The 19,690-nt window shown below is 34.3% G+C and overlaps 2 protein-coding genes across 2 annotated transcripts; both read right to left on the reverse strand.

Annotated features, from left to right (window-relative positions):
• Window positions 1-3: 3 nt before the first annotated feature.
• Window positions 4-5,540, reverse strand: LOC110719492 (protein IQ-DOMAIN 14-like). Its single transcript, XM_021898449.1, has 4 exons — window positions 4,936-5,540; window positions 1,985-2,188; window positions 1,286-1,363; window positions 4-1,094 (listed from the first exon to the last, which is right to left on the reverse strand). The coding sequence occupies exons 1-4, from the start codon at window positions 5,356-5,358 to the stop codon at window positions 318-320; spliced, it is 1,482 nt and encodes a 493-aa protein (XP_021754141.1). The 5' UTR covers window positions 5,359-5,540; the 3' UTR covers window positions 4-317.
• A 6,591-nt stretch (window positions 5,541-12,131) lies between these two features.
• LOC110719493 (probable tyrosine-protein kinase DDB_G0283397) lies at window positions 12,132-19,177 on the reverse strand. The gene is made up of 16 exons (XM_021898450.1): window positions 18,134-19,177; window positions 16,833-17,214; window positions 16,630-16,734; window positions 16,456-16,527; window positions 15,616-15,796; window positions 15,281-15,508; window positions 15,084-15,124; window positions 14,907-14,975; window positions 14,716-14,816; window positions 14,390-14,468; window positions 14,197-14,295; window positions 14,031-14,099; window positions 13,815-13,864; window positions 13,233-13,314; window positions 13,013-13,107; window positions 12,132-12,698 (listed from the first exon to the last, which is right to left on the reverse strand). The coding sequence occupies exons 1-16, from the start codon at window positions 18,433-18,435 to the stop codon at window positions 12,581-12,583; spliced, it is 2,073 nt and encodes a 690-aa protein (XP_021754142.1). The 5' UTR covers window positions 18,436-19,177; the 3' UTR covers window positions 12,132-12,580.
• Window positions 19,178-19,690: the final 513 nt, after the last annotated feature.

Below are 19,690 nucleotides of genomic sequence, written 5' to 3' on the forward strand. Positions count from 1 at the left end.
ATCTCAACCAACTTCATCTTGGGATTTATAATGTTCCTTCATTCATATACATTTCTAGGGACCACACTCATATCTTGGTCATTTGTGTATTGTACTTCTTTTTATATTACATTAAATAAGATAACATTAGTTAATAAGTAATAATAATAATGACAATCTATGTTCAACAATACTGAATATGAAGCATTAGCTTCCTTCTTTTGGGTTAGCCATATGAGTGGTATAACACTTGATTAATAAAAAGTGAAAACAAACACTAATCCTAAGAAGAAGTTAGACTAATTAGAATAAGAAATTTAAACAAAACAAACTCTGTCCTAGTTGAGATACCCGCTGTAGTAAACTACTGTACTGTCCCTCACTGGCATGCCGAGCCTATCCAATCGACCTGACCCGGGGTAAGCCTTGCTTGTGAAACTTGCATGCATAGCAGAAGCCCTTTGTGCATTTGATCTTGGGTGGTGCTCGCCAAGGCCGTGAATTGAGTACCTTTTAGTCGAACTTGTTCTTTCGTACTGAGGCCTTTGCTTTGGCGCGCTAAGGGATCTCATTTTTGCCTTAGCTGATTCAGTGTAAGCCATGTAGCTAGGACAGTCCGAGTACCCACTAAAACAACCGTCGCTCTTAGTAGGAGTGAATGTCCTTGAACTGTTGCCTCCCTGAGAGGCAGCTGAGCAGTATTGTGGGCTGTTTTCTGCTGTGCAATATGAGTTCTTTTCTTCGATGAAGTCTTGTGGAAGTAAAAGAGGTTTTAGGGATTGAACTACTTCACATGACACGGGGCTTTGGACTGTGTGGTGAGTTGTCGAGTCCTTTGAGGTAGTCTGGCTGTGGCTTAGTTGCTCTGAAGTTAATAAGCCTGAGTGAGAGGACTCAAAGAGGCTTCTCCTTCTAAAGGTGTAATGGGGTTTCCCTGTGTCTATTTCGAGGATTTTATCTGCTCGATCATCGTCTGTTAGGCATGTTCTTGAGGAGGCTGTAGCTCGTGAGTCCCACATTGGGTCAACCATTCGAGGGTCTGACCAGGACGAGCCCAAGTTTATTTTATCCTGGTTCATGGAGTTCATTCGGCTGCCTGACTTTGAACTATTCCTCTGAGGCAAGAAAAAAGAATTGAAGTCAATGCATGTTGCTTAACTATTAGAAAAGAAAAGATTGAAGGCTGAGACTAATTAACTAGATCATAGCACGACTTTTAATTTCTCCGAAGCTTACCCTTAACTCTTTGGCACTGTGGTTCATTAGACAGACAAAACTAATAATAAGCTATTTAGAGTACATGTACCTTAATGTTTGGTGAATGATCCTGCTTTATGCTTTTCGCTCGAACAACTAGCTCAGGTTTATCAGGTGTTGGGGGTCCCTATGAGACAGAATTCATACACATAAGATCACCAACACAATCAAGTTTAGACTACAATCTACATCATAATATTCATCAAGAAGCAGGGAGAATTCTAATGTACTGCCATAGTTTCATGGTCAACAATGATTAGATTTTGATACTACTTCATGCATCTTTAAGATCAATAATGAATCAGGTTAACAATCTATCAGTACGAAAGATCGAGGCTTTGTACATTGTCAAAGCTAAAGCTAACGAAAAAGACTAATGCTAAAATCAGATTTTACATACATCAGATTTACCCATAATAATGAAATTTGGCTAACCAACTGATAAAATGGTCAAACTAAACCTGCAGAACCAAATTGTAAGCAAAAGCAGCTACCAAAAACATGATTGGCCAAGTCTTTCTAGCTCAATCATAAAAATTTCAACTCCAACCACCCCTTTTCTACCTACTAAACAACTGATTATTTTCCAAAAAAAATGAATAAAGAAACAAATCCACACTGCCACCAATCGCACCATTGACTTGAGTAGAAAAATAATGCAAATTGGTCATATTTTTGTCAACATTCCTAAGAAAAATAACTCAAAGAAGCTTCCTACAAATTCAACTTTATAAAGAATAATGCTTACTGGGTGAAGAAGAATTGGGCAAGATTTGGTAGATGAGAAAGGAGATTCAGGGATATAAGCACGGACCGATCTGGCCCGTGCTTGAGCCCGTAGCATAGCTTGCATGCAACGCATCGTTTCGGTGGTTTTTCGTCTCATAATGTGTCCCCTGACAAGAGCCTGTAGTTTTACCAGCCCTTTCAATGCTCGCAATGCTCTCCTGGCCTGCATGTATGATTAACATAACAAGTTGATTAATCATTCAATGTTTTCTGAGCCAACTAAAAACATTACAACCAACATTTCATTTCAATTCAATCAATTAGTTACATGTACAAATTTTTTGGCGCCAAAGAGTAATGCATAAAATAACATGATTTTTTTATTGAAAAAAAAAAGGCAACTAAGAGCCAAAAGAGAAGTTTTTTGTGCACAATTTCCCTGAAAATAAGGGAAAGGACAAAATATTCAAGAAAGACGGAGACAATTCAACTAATACAGAGTTCAGATCTGCAGGCGCCTAAAAAATAACATAGGTCTGACTATAATCCAAACATAAACAGTATTCATGCAATTACTTTACTCTAAATTTGTTCTTTAGTACCAGAGTTAGATCCCATAATCTCAAGGGTCAACACCCTAAATATGAATGTTAAAACAATGTTTACTCACTTTAACCCTAAATAGAAATCTCACTTAATTTAAAGACAAAATTTTATACTCCATATTAAGTAAGACTTTTATTTGGAAACAGAGAGACTATAACGCTTAATAGTGTATACTGTATACACTATGCGATAGAATACAAATGTCTTGTGTAATTGTTACAAGACTAATTACTTTTCACCATTGGAAATGGTGATTCAGAGGCTCCCTTTCACATTTCTCACAAAAAAAAATGTGGGGACTTTGGAGAGAGTCCCCAATATCCCATAAAGCTGAAGAGCTAGAACAAAAGGGATGACAAAAGCCAAAAGGACAGTTTGCCAACTCCATGTTAAAATCAAGAAGAAAAGTAAAATGATCCAATGTATGCATGTTTGTTTTGTCAAAGTCCCTATTTGTCCTTTGGTTATTACCAATGGACAGTAGTTGCCACTAAAGTTTAAGTAACAAGAATAATCACCATTGGATAAAGTTTCTCTATCACTTGTTATATCAATGGAGTACAGAATAATACAAAACAATAATCGTACGTCTATTAGTGATGAGTACGGAGTAAATTATTATGGTTTAATAAAATGACAAGCGATAGAGAAAAGGAGAGATTATTAGTTGAATTAGGAAAAAAGTTACTACGTAAATAACTTTGGTTCTTAAATTGTTAGATATCTTAAAATACGAAGGTAAAGACTTGTTAATAAGTTCGAGTCTTATGAATCAAATCTAAATCACTTGCTCATTATTATCACAATACCTCTACAAGTTTAAACCACACTCAAACTTCTAACAAGTGTAGGATTTTGACCAAAGTATAATAACTCAATTATACACATGACACACCCTTATGAACTATGATTAGTTGATTACACAAACTTCGTGTGTATCATTCATTGTCGGTCCAGAATTATTAAAATCACAACGCACACATTAAAAAATGCATTGTTATCATCAACTAGCATTAATTAATCAGCAATCATGTGGTTTTCGAGGGTCAGCAAGTCCAAAATGTCCAGCTTAAACCCCACAACCAAAAACCAGATGACATTGAGACAAAGAAGTGTTCAATAGAAGTTGACCAATTAGACTATATGTCTCATTTTGCATCTAATTCTCGCCAATTATGACACCACTTTAATCCAAAAACTTACATGTGTTTAGTGATGAGAAGTTGGTTGATCAAATGAACATTAAAACAAAAAAAAAAAAAAAAACATATTTGTCCAAATTTAATTGTCACATTACTAATTGAAATGAAGAGGATGAAGAGGACGAGTAAAACACAAAATGGGGCCGACAAAATCCGTATAGGTACAACGAAAGCACGTACAACAGCAATTGCTGGGTACTTGCTTAGTTGCTTGAGGGTAACAAGAAACAACCCATGAGCTGTATTTTTGCCAAATCCATGTATTGGCAATATCAGCCATTAAACCACCAACTTACAATATACTCCTATTTCTTCCTATATTCATACAACTACTATAGGAGTTCTATTAAATATACTTGTACCACAATATTATCAATGTCCATACATAGATAATTACCAATATATCCCCTATAATTGGAAAGAGCATACCGAACATATAATACTACATATAACATATGCATAATTCTCCTAAATCTCAGTTAATTATTCCCAAATCCCGATTATTTGTCTTCTTTCCAAGTTTTAATAATAATTTAGTACATGAACCAAGCATTAAATAGACTTGTAAAGCAAACCTAATAAATCAATCAAACAATTCAAGACTTGATTTTTATGGAGTATGATCCAACCCTAATATCGAATTTTGTCTATACACCCTAACACCACAGATTAAATCTCGTCTATATCATTACTCCTTGTCAGAGTTGTGACTTTCCATTATACTCTATAGAAAACACCCTAACCCCTAATATGGAACCTTGCGAACAAAACTCCTCTTACTAATATCAATTCTCGTCTATACCACTGCTCCCGTACAAAAAAAATACGTAAAAATGGATAAGTTGGCAAAGCTAGCACAAAATGACTAAATAGCCACTAATAATGAGTTCCCACAAAAATAAAAGCTCTTAAAATTGCACATGCTACTATCCCTACCTTTCCAAACTAACAGTCTACACTCTCACACTCACTCTATTCTCTAAGTGGGGGAATGTGGGTTACCAATTTCCCGCGTTTGGTAGCGTCGAAAACCATTTACTCATACCGACGAAATACATCACGACTTCAAACCAGCTCACTCAATCACTCACAAACAAACAAACACACGGTACGACACCGTTTTATTTTAAAAAATAAAAAAGAAAAAAGAAAATAAACTAACCAAATAACCGCGAAAGTGGGACTGGATGACGACAGCAGCAGAACTCGATTGCTCTCTGCTTTCCTGCGCTGATAGTGCACCACCTTTGTCATTAAAATTATAATTATTACTATTACTATTACACCTTCCGCTGTTAGTCAGCCGGACAACCGCAGCAGCAGCTTGTGCGGCTGCAACAGCGGCTTCCGCTACGGCTGCAGTGGCTGCTGCTACGGCAATTGCGTGTTTATTCGCGTCATCTTCTCCGCTGATTGCAGTCGTAGTTTCGGACAAGGGAGGAGGGGGTTTAGTGGAGGATTTATCACGGTATGATTTGACGAAGCTCCACCTGCGCTTGTCTTTGGGTTGTTTTTTCCGGGTTGGATTCGGGTCGGGTTGTTTTAAGCCCAATAGGGCCCGGAACCATCTTGAAGCTTTGCCCATAAGAGGGGCATTTGAGTTGAAGAGAAAGTTTTACTTGGAGGAGAGAGAAAATGAAGAGGAGATATATAAATGGAATGGAAGGAGAAAAATGGGGTGTAGTCTGTAGTGTAGTGTACTTGAATTGAATAATTGGGAGTAATTAGTGTTTTAATATAATCTTGTAAAGTGGGAGTATGTGAAAGTGACGATTCTATGTCTCTTTCTTACTTCCCACGTGGACCGTCTTATTCATTCTATTATTATGTTATTAATGGAGTTGTTAATCTTCTTTTTGAAGGACTAATCATAATCTAATTGGGTATTTAATTTGCAAGTAACTATGCTACTCGCGACTGTTTATATCCTACGTAGTGTCTTCCTCTCGTCTCTTCAAGTCAAATCTTGATTAGAATTGTATTGTCGGTAATTGTTAAAGTTTGTTTTATTCGACTTTTTGTATAAACTAATCTATCCAAATTTAATAAATTTGGTTGATGTAAAATTATAATGTGGACGGTAAATAGTGATAGTCTATGTAGTTGATGGAAGGCAATAGGTGGGTGTTTCGGCGTTTTTTGGAGCCCCTCGGGATACTTACAATTCCAAAAATATCTGTCGACCGTATGTGCATGCAAAATCACGAAGACTCCGGTTGGGTGGAGTTCCGCCTCCAACGATCAAATTAGAATTTGCACGGATGTATAAAAGTGCGGAATGTAAAGGTTTTTCTCCCAGATTCCAAGAGAATTCTGCAATTAATATTGCTCAGGTTTTGTGAATATATTTCTGAATATCCAATAAATGATGATTTTCCTCTATTTATAGCGTTTGGGGATCAGTTTCCCTTTTATGGGTTGGACTACCGCGTGTCATCAGAGGGTTGGTTCTTCCAGAACCTCTCTGAGGCTGACACATGTCAGCATGCTATTGAGCCACTTGGACTGGATATTTTTACCTTAAACAGTGAGAATAGTAGAGATAGTGATTGGTGACCTGGTGAAATGGTAAGTGTAGTGGTGGTGTGAGAGCCAACTTAGGGTTTGGAAGAATCAAGATCACAAATGATAGGGCAAATATGGGGAAATAAAACATACTTTGTAAAAGTATATACTAATCCAATTTTTTGCACCAAAACTAATATACTAAGCCAATTAGCCAACTAATATGAGAAAGGAGAAATATTAGTCAATTAGTCAATTCCCTCTCCATTTCTCATAGTAAATAGAACATCCTTTCATATGAATAATAAGTTGTAGTTATAAAACTTATAATGCTATATTATCCTTCCTGTTCTGATTTAAACCTTGCTTGGATTGGGGGTTGTTATAACGGATGCAAGAAAGAACAAATATTGAATGTAAAATTGACAAGAAAAACACACACAGATTTACGTGGTTCACCAACAATGTGTTGACTACGTCCACCGGCAGACGAGAGTAATAGTTTTATTGATCTTGGGAAAACAAAATACAGATTCAGAACACATTTGAGACCAATCACAGAATACAGATTGATTGTCTATCAAATTTGTAATGTTATATATCTCAGATCTCATAGATGAGAAATACACACAAGACTCTCAGATTTCTAAATAATCACTCAACTTATTCGGCTAAGAGTAACCCTAAGGGGTATTTTAAAAACTCTCCAAAACATAAACTGATTTTGGGCCAAAACCCAATTAATAATCACACGGACCAAAACCACACGATCGTGTGACATGTCTTGTAGTAGCGGAACTACATGACTATGTGTCGTGAACTACATGGCCGTGTACATTGAAGAGTACATGAAAACACTGACTACACAATCGTGTACAATGGACTACATGATCGCGTACCTACTCGGTCACCGATTCAAGACATATTCCTTACAGAGGTAATATATTAAGGGGGTAATAATAAAAGTTAAACTTGAAAAAACATAAGTAATTAGAGGTGTTGTTGTAGTAGGCATGATGTTTACAAATGAAATAAGGTAATTGTGCCATGAGGAAAAGAGAGAGATGGAGGAATTATTACCCTCATAATGAGATTAATAGTTACCCACCCTCCCCCTAGTGTAACTATTACCCCCAAAATGAGGATATTAGTTCATTTTTTTTCAGCTCATACCACACCATCACTACATAATTTTCTTAATAATCACACCATTATTATCTTCTCCTTTCCTATTTTCACTTTCATTTTGCTTAATTTGACTTTTATTATCCTATTAATACATTTCCCCAAATCCAAGCATGCCCTAAATGTTTCATTTATGTCTGCTAATGGGCTGGATATGTTACAAAATTTGGACCCTATTTCACATTAGATGGAGCTGTTTGAATTAACAAAAAAAACATGCACACTTTAATAAAACTTGTTGACCAACATATTAGCGAATTTCTTCATTTCTGAGCTTTGCGCACTTGAAAACTCATCGTTTTAGTTATTCTAGAAGCCAAAAAACAATATACCCCCGTCTCTTTGTAAGGCCCTCGTGCACACTAGTCAATACCTTTACGGGAGGTTATTTTGTATTTGCTTTAGGATTCTAGATTTTAGGAATATATTTTGGATGGTTTTCATTTGAAAAATATCTATCATATTATTTTAATAATATATAATATAATTGGTTCATTTTTTCACGTTATAAAATGAATATAATTAGTCTTATAATATCTATAATGTAAATATAAATTTTGAAAATTTTAATCCAACATAAAATAAATATTTTTTGAGAAACTATAAAATAAGAATAAAAACTACATAAATGAAACTAAAAATTTGATAAATAAAAAAAATATTGATAATACTATTTAGTACCATTAATAAAGTAATATAACTAATTACTTGGAAAAAATATGTCAATTATGAACCATATAATCATTAAAACATTATGGTAGTCATATTTCAAACAACTAATGTAAAATTTTCAATATATTTTAGGATATATTTTTGGTGGGTAAGATATATATATATTGTTTTCTAATCCTAGATTTACCAAAAAGATTGAGAGTTCTTCTAGAGTTAGAATTTTATAGTTTTCATGGGTCTGTACTCGTATCATATATTAGGATGATGAATTAATGAGAAGGTAAGACAAAGTTTGTAGAAATTATACAAAACTGATTATGTTACTAACCTATCTCATTATATAATCTGTATAATCCCAAGTATCAATAAAATTGTCTTGTCATGTTCGAACATAGCTAACATATTGTTAATAAACTACGTAAATCAGTGTATGTTTTGATTTGTTTTTTCAGATTAATCCTTTTTATTTAACAAAGACAATCAATACTTTGTACTCCGTATTTTTATAATATGGGACTTTTCCAAAAGATTACAAAAGCAAAATGTCCTAATCTAAGACTATAGAGATATCCAAACTCGAGTACTATGAGTAGTGTTGTAGCAGTAGTAGCTGTATCCAAACCTATATAGTTAGGCTCATGCCAAACCCCTAAATTCAGAATATACAAAAATGACAAAAATTTAGGACCAATAAATGTGATAGTCACATTCTTTTTACTCTTTTTCCTATAAAGATCATTGATCCAAACTTAAGCATATCTGCATTCTGCACATTAAACAGTGTTAAAACAGAGAAAATAAAAAATTGGCAAAGTTCTTTAACAATTCCGTGATTCTCTTTGTATTGTTTTAATGCACTTTTTACTGAATTGATATTGATATACACTTTAACAAGACAAGACTAATGATGTTTTGAGAATCTGTACTAGGCATTATTGATTCTTCTTACAAAACAGAAAACGCCCTTCTCTTTTTAGCTAGGAGTGTAGGAGCCTAGGAAAAGTTCATATTTTTGTTAGATAGAACAAGGAGACAATGTAGTACAATTGTACAAATGCTAATACTGAAAGTCACTTCTTAACAGAGGCGTGGCTACAAATGCTAATACTGAAAGTGGCCCGATGCAAATTTGTTAAATTGGGATCTAAAATCAATTTTTTAAGGAAAAGTATGTTACTAAATTAAAAAAATCGGGGCCCTTTTATAGTAGTTTCACTTAGGGGCCCTGTGCGGTCGACCATCCAGCACATGCTCAGAACCACCCCTGCTTCTTAATCATATTGCATAATGTGTAGAAACATTAGCCTAAAATAATAGTATTGTAATTATTTTGTGATTTTTCAAAATAAATTATGCTACTCCGTACTGTTTAACAATACTTGAGAGTTGTAGTGGAAGAGGTACAAAAGAATTGAAAATGAATGTTACTATTGTGCGTCTACAAAATGAAATTGCTTGCGTTTATAGGGTGAATTACCCAATCTTGGCATGAACCAACATGAACACAACTACATGAACCATCACAAAAGGCATGGTACAGCCCAGTGTAGGCATAACCGATTAACCGCATAACACCTTTTGGAACTTCGATATGACATGAGACAACACGTAGCTCATGGGCTGGGCCTAGCCAACTCACATTGGTTCATATTTAAGCTAAAGTTATACGGAGTAGCAAGACATGGCATGACCAAGTCAATTACTAAAGGAGGCCAAGATTGTCAACTAAGCACAGCTAGTGGGCTTTCAAGTTTAATTTTTTCTAGTTACGAGGGGTGCCTTAGAATAATAGAATTTAACATGATAATTTATGTAATCAGGAAATTTACATACTCACTCTGTGTTTTAATAAGTGTTATACTTTATTTTTTGATAAAAAACTATATTTTGATATTATTTCTTTCTCCTTTCACGGTCTCCACCCAAACCCACCATTGTTATTAAAATCCCGATTTAAATCTTAGAATCTTACGATTTTACGATTCATGTATTTTACACGGTTCGATTTACGATTCTATCCGATTATACATATTTCTCTTAACTAACGATATCCTTACAAGTTTAAAACATGCCTATATAGTTATTTATAAATATATATTGTCAATTATTGGTTGCTTAATGGGTAAACAACTATTTTCAATCAATAATCAGGTTTCAAACTCATAATATAAATATATTTAATTAAATTTAGATATGACGTCTTGATTACGCATGTTGGTACAATCTTACGATTCTACGATTCGATTTTACGATTTGATGAGAAATTATATGTCGGTTAAAGTGTAACACTTATTAAAATATGGAGGGAGTAAGCAGTTTTGGAAAGCTCTAGTTCAAAATTTCTCATTTTGATACAACTTCCATGGCTCCATCCAACAAGAAATGTCAAAAAACATAGAATACATTTGTCTCACTAGATTTGTCAACTAGAGCTTTCTGAAGCTAATCAAAGAACTCTATCAGTGAAAATTATGTTGACTCTTGAATAAAATTAAAGCATAGTACTCCGTATTTTCTTGTAATTTTCAAAATCTAACAACTTCAAACAATTATTAAAGTTAATGAAATTTCACACAAAAAAAAGATAAGACTTGTCAATTGAAATTTCAATGTGGATGAAGATAAGGGGTATATAATTGAAATGACCCTTAAAAGTTAATTGTGTTTAGGCCCAGCCCGTTGAACGCCCGTCCAATCGCTTTCTTTCTTTCAAAAACATCACATTGGCCCCCTTGAAGTAATATCATGGTCTCATGGATATCAATCATATCATAATAAATTATTTAATACAAATAATAACTTAATTAATATGCGGTGGTATGCAATTATGCAAAATGCATACTATTAGTATTGCTGACTTTCTGTGCATAACATAAAAAGCATCTTGCTAACATCGCTCTTGAGAAATTAGACAATAATTTAAAATTTTTCTTAAGATTTTAATTTAAGAATGTAGGATAAAGTGTTCATCAGTATAATTAATGTTTATTTTAATTTAAAATTTATTTGTAGTTATCTTATCCCAATACCCCAAGGCGTTTGTTAGCTTTTGCCAACATAAAATACGAAGTATGAGGTAGAAAGGTATTTAAAATAAAGAGACTAGAATCTTCAAATCATAAGACAAATGTGTAACAATCATACTTAAACACTTAGCAATGTAGTCATTGACCCTCCTAACTTCACCCACCCTTACAAATTCAACTACATATTCAATCTACCTGCCGTCCTGCCGACGTTTGACCTTGTGTTTCTATATTTTTTAATTTTAGTTTATCCTCCTCTTTCTTGTATCGAATACTCACAATTTCTAATGATGAGAAGGGACATATTGGAGTAATGATGATATCTTTTACGAAATTAGTAGTGAAGTTGATGTACGTATGATGTGTATTAACATTACAATGTTTAAATTTGGATGGAGAGTTTTTTTTTTTTTTTTTTTTTCTTTCTTAAATAATACTGTTTCTAATCCATTACTTAATCACAATATTGTTTATCATGGAAAACTATGAAAACAATGGCATGAAAAAGGAATGTTAAGACAAGCACAAGTAAGATTAATTAAGAACAAATGAAAATACATGCACAAATTTACATGATTCACTAATAATGTGTTAGCTATTACATAAGCAAGCGAGAGGAAATTTTAAAAAGCTATTCTCAGCTAAAGACTTGTTTAGCATCAATTATGATGGTTAAGTGGTTAACAGATTCATTTGACTGCTTCATAAAAGTTGTTTGAGCAGCTGTTTAACATAAGCTGCCTGTTCAAAAAGATTTTTTAGCCTATTTACGGAGTATTCAACTCTTTTTTTTTTTTTTTTTCATTTACTCAAATACATTCCCTAACTGTTGAAAGTTTGGATCGATCCCCGGACAATGGGGCATAACGTACAATTGCTCCCCGGCCTATGCATATATCCACAATGGACTGAAACGGATACAAAAAATTGCTTCTACATGGAAAGACAAGAAAGAAAACACAAGCAGAAATTCTTCCTAATCGATGATTATAGGGGATGATAATTTAACCAAACAATCAACTAATTATATATTGTAACAAGGACTAGAAACCATAGTCCCCAAAAAAAAATCATCAAAAAATTAAGGAAAAAGAAGGGGAGCAACAGATATTATAATCCCCTAAGAAATCTGCTATAACCTTCTCAACAAATGCCCGCCAATTCTAGGACTATTTTCTGCTATATATGGCACATTTAGTAGGTAGCGAGTGGTTTCCAGTATTTGCACAAGTAATACAGCAGTAATGTGGTATCTGAAGCACAATTTACCACTATATACACTACCACTCCCATCAATCAAATTGTAGCTCAACAACAGCCATAAACAAGATATACACTATGGCAGATTTCGGCTGCAGTAGACAAATACAGTCCTGAACTCCTTTGTAGTAAAGCTCTTGCATTGTGATGTGTGTACTTCTATGGTGGTAATGAAAAACTTTTCCGAACAGGAGGGGTTGCTGAAGATGGAGTGATTTGAACTATTCTGGTCATTTTCTGTATGATGTTTTCAAATGAAGGACGCAGTTCTGGCTTGCTGCTCATTGATTATTGCACAATAGCATTAGCATTGTATAATATTGTCTTTTGCTACTTGCATATATGTTAATAATAATAATAACTAATACAGATAAACTGATATTTTATCAAAAACAACTGATTTTATTGTGATCTACTAGAGTTGGTCGTAGACAGTTATTAATCATAATTTATACTTAAAAAAAAATAAAAAAATTAGAACTTAATTAATGGATCAAGAATGATTCGATCTGAAATTTAAGTTGAAGAGATACAGACACATAGTGTCTTACTAAGTAAAGCAAAACACCTGAAAAGAGTAAAAAAATTTACCTTAGCCAGCATTCCTTTATGATGGATGCAATGTGAGGATCAAGGCCTTCCGGTAAGTCTAACCTTCTATCCATGAATCCTACTACACCAACAACCTTTCAAAATGAAAACAGATGGTCAACAAAAAAATAGTTGAAGTTTTTTTTTCTAATGATTGCATCTGTGTATATATAGCTTCTTCTAGACAAAAGCATATGGAACGAAAGAAGAGAGCAAGAACCTGCAAAGCATTTAGATTATCCCAAGGGATTTTTACAGTTACCAGTTCCCATAGGATGACACCAAAACTGAACACATCTGACCTGTCAAAAATAAGCATGAAGAAAATACTTCAGTATAGAATATAGATAGATACAGATACGTGTTCGGCCAGAGAATATTACAAGAGTAGAGAACAGCCACAAAATATTTTTTGTTTCACCATCTATAAGATGTCAAAATTATCTTTTTCCAAATCACAAATAAAGATAAAAGTTATAAATCAACACCCAAATAAGGGACCTAAATTGGAGAGGAGTCAGAAGGTTAAGTATATGATGGAGAGACTCGCTTTATGTGAACTTGTAGCATACTGGAAAAGTTTAAATGGACTGCTCAAGGAGACTGTATCTAAAGTTAGACCATCCCTGGAAACAACTCAACAAGGGTAGCTAAATCACGTAAATATATTTTCAGTGACTTATTGAAGAAAATTATATATGGTGTGAGCTGTTAAATGGCATGAAGGGCTTATGGTAGTGTATTTCAACAAGCATATACCATAATGAACATAAAAAAGAGTTTTTAAGAATCAAGAATTTACTTTTCATTGGAGGGGTCATTCCGGAGTATTTCTGGTGCCATCCACTGAGGCTGCATGACAATTATAGGCGAATCAGTATACAAACAAATAAGATAGTGAGCTAACCATACACAGGAATAATTACACTAAATAAAACCACCAAATCCTATTATACAGTCAGTGTTCATAGTGGACAACTGGACATAGAGCTGAACTTTGACTTGACGAATATCTTACAGTTCCTCCTCCAGACTTTGCTGTTAAGAAGGTTGCGTGCTTCAATTTCGATAGCCCAAAGTCACCAACCTAAAACAAGAGCTTTAGCGTGAGCGATGTTGACACTTAAATGCTACACTACAATGGAAGGAAGAAGAGATAAGTTGCTTTGATTCTCAATAGATACCTTCACGTTCCAGTTCTTGTCAACCAGCAAGTTTGAAGACTTCAAGTCTCGATGAACTATAGGAGGATTTCTGTGATGCAAATAATTCATGCCCCTAGCCTGCAGCCATACAAAGTGTTTGAGCCATACTTTTCAAGCTGCAAAACAAGAATGAGCAACAAAAATCTAATGTTTTATCTGAGGAGAATCATACGACATCAAGGGCCATCCTCAAACGCCGCTTGAGATCCAAAACCTGATTGCTCCTGTGAAGTATCTTAAAAAGACTTCCCCTATAAAATAAACAAATTTGAATATAAGTAGCACATTTCTTGCATCATCTAAGTAAAAAAATAATTATGGAAGTAATATCAAGGGAGTTACAACTCAAAATTTTAATGCCTGTATTAACATATTAAACATTTCAGCTTTCTCTCACCCAGGCAATATCATTGTTATAATAAATTAACAAGCTATATCTTTAATAGACAGGAAAGAAAGGGCCCAAAAAATCTGCATGCTTTAACATTTCAGTATTACCTTGGAAGAAACTCGGTTACAATAGCAAGTCGTTCCTGTGAATAACATGCTCCCATGAAGAGCAAGACATTTGGATGCCTCAATTTTCTCATTATACAAATCTGCAATGTCATACAATAGGATATTGTAAGTGAGCTCGTTTCGAGTTTCAACTAATGATTCAGGAGTATTTAAAATCCAAACACCCTCACCTCTTTTTTGTAATCTAGTAGAGTTCCTTCATTGTAATCTTTTCCAAAGAAAACTTTGATAGCAACATCCTGCACGACTTGTGTAAAAAAATCAGTTCTTATACTTGGAAGTACCTTTGTTTTTTACACTAATACATTAGTTTGACATTCTAATTTCTAGATTGAAAAATTACTTACCGATCCATTCCAAAGTCCATGATATACAACAGCATATGAGCCTGTACAATGGAACCGGAAGTGAATACTAATAAAATTACACAAAGGTCTATTAATGATGACACTTCAGCGCAAGATTTTAAACTACTGTACCATAAAAAAAAATGGATGAGATGTAGAAATAAATAATACTCCGTATGATCTAGACATCTAGTTACCTTGACCAATCTCCTCACCCAACTGAAGGTCCTCCCATAGAATATCAGAATCAACCATTGAACGACTTGACTCACTGTCACCTTTGCTTGAAGAGCTACCAGGACTTCCAGACAAGTTATCCCCTGAGCCTGAAGAACTTTTGGCTCCTGCTTGACGTGAAGCAGCATCTTCTACTTCTGTAGCTTTAGGCTTTTCCAATAGAGGGTTGGCATCTTTATCATGCAAACCTAATGTTGGCACAACAAAGTTGATTGATTAGGCTATTTAGAATATTCATGGCATACTCAAATTTTCTAATCATAGAACTTCATATTTTCATTCACATGTCCATTACCAGGAAAAGGAAAAAGTCTGACATCATAAGTAGAATTATCTGATGTAATATATTTTGAACCTTCGGTAGAACATGACTCATCATCAGTTTTTTTCGATAGGCTGTTAGGTACAGGGATTTTATCACTTTTTTCAGCATTATTGCCACTGTTCTTTCGGAATCTCGCCAAAAGTTTAGCTGCCTGCATTAATTTAGCATAGGCTACTGATTAGAAGACTTATAGTATTCGGATCAAATACTAACTTTCACCTTAGTACTCATAAAGATTAATTTGTACTTGTAGTAAATGAAATCCCATTTATCACAACACACAGAAATCCATTGAATTACCCATATCATTGCTAGTTGTTAATGACATAAATAGACCTGCCTTACACAAACTCGAAATTTAACCAAACAGTCTACTCAGGCTGTAACACTACTTCCCTGAAAAAATAATTATCACTAAGGAAAACTTTTAGAAAATAAAGAACATATGGTTTTGATACCACACAAAATATTCACATCTAACTTCTTTATCAAGCCAAACATAACAGAGGTTACAGTCAAAGCATAAGTATTGGTTTATTGAAGAACAAGGACCAAGGGAGCGGAGCACAATCATAAACACAAGGGTTCATACTGTGCATCCCCTAGATATTTGTAATGTTTGCATAATAGATTAGACTTGTAGAAGTGAAGTTTCTGACATTTGCAAAAACACTGAAAAAATTCACACATGAACCAGGAATAAGTTCCTAAAGTTGGAAGGCCAATACGTTGCATAACACTGTTAAACTAATACTCTAGTGGCTATAATATGTATATACACGGATTATATGAAAAAGGGCAGGGGTATACCATTTTTGCAGGTTGAGCCATCACAGATTCCTCTTCATGAGAGCTATTACCTTCGCCTGTATTCTTAGCTATCTGCAAGCAAGAATCACCGCTAAAAGCTTAGCACAAAATGTATTTATACATATAAGCATCATCATTATAGACATAGGATATTGACAAGACAAGTACGCATACATCAGCTTCCTTCTTATCTTGATTCATATCTTCAGCTTCCGAAACAACTCCCTCTCCATCTCTGGAAGTGTCATCTCCGCGCATACGCCCAAGGACCTTCGAGGCCTAATTAGTCACATCATCACTCTTTCAGCAACTGGAACAAGAGAAAACAAGGAATGAAGAAAAGCGGTATGTACTATGTTGTAGTAACATATAAGCACCAGATCCGTAATAGATGAAGCCATCTGTGGCACTGATGCAATCTGTGGTCTTTGTTGCCACTGAATCTTTTTCATGTTACCCCGTGGTACCCTAGGCTGGTTTGATCTAATGCTATTAAAAACAGCTGCATCACTTGAAACAGTAACAACGCCAACAAGCTCCCCATCCTCATATAACGGGCTCTCAGTCACTAGTGCCATAAAAACTTCACCGGACCTCTTCTTAAAAGGGAACTGACCTGACCATGAATGGCCAAAGCGCAACTTTTCCCTGATTTTCTCGATGTATGGAACATACTCTACTTCTATAATAAGCTCCGAAAAACGTCTCCCTGTTGCTTCATAGTCCTTCCATCCATAAAGCTTCTCTGCAGCATGGTTCCTGTTACACATTATTGCAGGTCTATATGACACAAATTTATGAAACCATTAAAAAGTACATTATATTTTATGAACAAAAGACTGGTGGTAGTCAAAGTAGAAGAATTTCAGCTGCTGCAGTGCTTTTTGAAACAATATACACATATAAGCACCTTTATTCGCATTAGATAAATTTGTTCCCCTTAGCCAGGAACACGAGTAGCACAACACATTTATGTATTACTCATATAACAGTTAACTGAAATGCCATTGCCAAAGACTTAAGGCTTGAAAAGTATTGAGCCCCTTGAATTCTTCCTTCAACTAGTAGCTAGCACTCCTTAACTTGGCAAAAATTGTCCAAAACCTTATGTACTAAAATCATATATGTCAAATCTCAAATCTAATACTTCCTTCCTTCAATTAGTAACTAGCACTCCTCATCCTTGTGTTCTAAAATCATATCTTAGTGAGAGTACAATCGGAAAACTCGAAAAATCGATCCTTGTTAGTTTTTGACACCAATAAAAGCAATAACATTAATCAGCTACATCAAAGATGTATAGTTATCGCCAAGCTGAAACCTCAAAAACAACATCTCCAAATCACCATGTAATTGAAGTCGTTGAGTACAAAAATATTCATTTCTAGCCCTGAAAATCTGAAATTAATCCTTCATAATATGATTTCGCCATTTCGACATACTACTACAAGAATACAACACAAATATAGAAACAACAAATCACTAATACAATAATCTATATATAGAAATTACCTAATTTCAAACAATACCCAAATTTAGAAACACCAAAAAAAATTCAAACATTCACACTCCAATCGTCGTGTTATATTACCATTATCCAAATCATAAACCAAGTTAACCCACCAAAAAATAAAAACAACATATTAAAACAAAAAAAAAAAAAAGTCAATCCAAATACCAGAAAATGATCTCCCCTGAAGTAGGCGAAGTCACGTGAACAGCATGATTAATCGACTGAAGCACGTGATTATACGGATTACTATCTCTGAAGTTGCCAGGAAACGTCATCCCGCCGGCAAATGACGTCACACCGTGTTTACTTCCCGGAATATTACTATTCTTAATATTAGAATAATTACTAATATCATGTTTAACGACTTCGTGAAGCTTTGATCTGAGACTGGTTTGACCGGCTTCTAACTCGGCACATTTGTTGACAAGAATTCTGAGTAAAGCCGGGTTTGACTCGTCGGAGCCCATATTTTCTCTCTCCTCGCCGGAATATCTTTTACCGGTGATGGTAGTTGTGAAAATGCAGGGAAATTTCTGGGCATAATGACCTCTCTTTTTTTTCACTCTCTTCTATGCAACTTGCAAAAAAATGGGACTTATTTTTTTATGAATAAATAATTTATTTTTAAATAATAATTGTGTTTAATAAATCAAATTGCTTGTTGGATGAGTTGAGAAAATTAAGTGAGACGTACAAATTTAATGTTGTTAAATTTTAGAAGTACATCAACTTGTACTAAAATAAATTGTTTGAGTAGGGAGCCAATTAGAGATTTACGTGTGGCATGCGATACCTAAAAACAAACAAGCAATTCGGATGGGGATGGCCGGATGGATTCATATGGAGTAGATTTAACCTTAAAGGCGGCAAGGTTTGGGAATATTATTATTGTATTTCTACTTTTAACTTTTTTTTTTTTTTTTTTTTTTTTTTTTTAAAGGTAAGGGGGATCTGATCAGACCTCAATGCTCACGGATTTTTGGGAATCCTTACCCCATGTACTCTCACTTGGTAGGATTCGAACCCCACACTTCTAATATCTAAGGTAAAAATCTTACCAAATGAGCTAACACTTTGTTGGTTTTTATGGACTTTGGTTAGGAGTTTTTTTGTTCTACTTCTAAAGTAGATGTTATGTTAGAGGTATTAATATAACAAATTAAAGTCTTTTTGGGTCATTATTTCTCTATTTGAATTCTTTTTATATACAATTAATGTAATTTTAGATGTATTCATATAAACAAAAATAAAGTGAATTAGAACTTACCATTAAGATTTTTAGCAAAAGATGAAACCGACATGATCAAATACTCTCTTAGTTTCTTTTGTTAACCGTGTTTCATGTTTTAAAGTTTCTGCATGTGTACATGTTTTTCTAACATATCTACTAAAAAAAAAACCCACATGAGTCCTTACCTTTAAAAAAATTTGAGATCACTATTATGAACAATGTTGGACAATTATACTCAAAAGGTTCATTCACTTGCTACGCATTTGCCTTCATCGATAATTCTTTCATCAATGCCGCTAACAACTAAATATGTAACATAACTAGATAGATATGACGAATGTTGCGCGTGTTAATTGTACTAATTTCATAATTATGGAGTATTTAAAACCAATTCAACAAAATGAAATGAATGGTGTAGGTTATGTTAGGGTCATTTGAGCTCAGTAATTGCGGGCCAAATACAAGTCATAACACCCACGGAGTACGAGATT

The sequence above is a fragment of the Chenopodium quinoa genome, unplaced genomic scaffold (assembly GCF_001683475.1).
Source record: "Chenopodium quinoa cultivar QQ74 unplaced genomic scaffold, ASM168347v1, whole genome shotgun sequence".
In the NCBI taxonomy this organism is placed as follows: domain Eukaryota; kingdom Viridiplantae; phylum Streptophyta; class Magnoliopsida; order Caryophyllales; family Amaranthaceae; genus Chenopodium; species Chenopodium quinoa.

What these genes read in the sequence shown, in the direction of transcription:
- LOC110719492 (XM_021898449.1), bottom strand. Translation starts at nt 5,358, where the DNA reads ATGGGCAAAGCTTCAAGATGGTTCCGGGCCCTATTGGGCTTAAAACAA. An exon ending in CCCACTTTCGCGGTTATTTG is followed by an intron (nt 2,189 to 4,935) that starts GTTAGTTTATTT and finishes TCATACATGCAG; the next exon opens with GCCAGGAGAGCATTGCGAGC. An exon ending in GCCCAATTCTTCTTCACCCA is followed by an intron (nt 1,364 to 1,984) that starts GTAAGCATTATT and finishes TCTGTCTCATAG; the next exon opens with GGACCCCCAACACCTGATAA.
- LOC110719493 (XM_021898450.1), bottom strand. Translation starts at nt 18,435, where the DNA reads ATGGGCTCCGACGAGTCAAACCCGGCTTTACTCAGAATTCTTGTCAAC. An exon ending in AAGATAAGAAGGAAGCTGAT is followed by an intron (nt 16,528 to 16,629) that starts GTATGCGTACTT and finishes TCTTGCTTGCAG; the next exon opens with ATAGCTAAGAATACAGGCGA. An exon ending in CAGACTTTTTCCTTTTCCTG is followed by an intron (nt 15,509 to 15,615) that starts GTAATGGACATG and finishes TGCCAACATTAG; the next exon opens with GTTTGCATGATAAAGATGCC.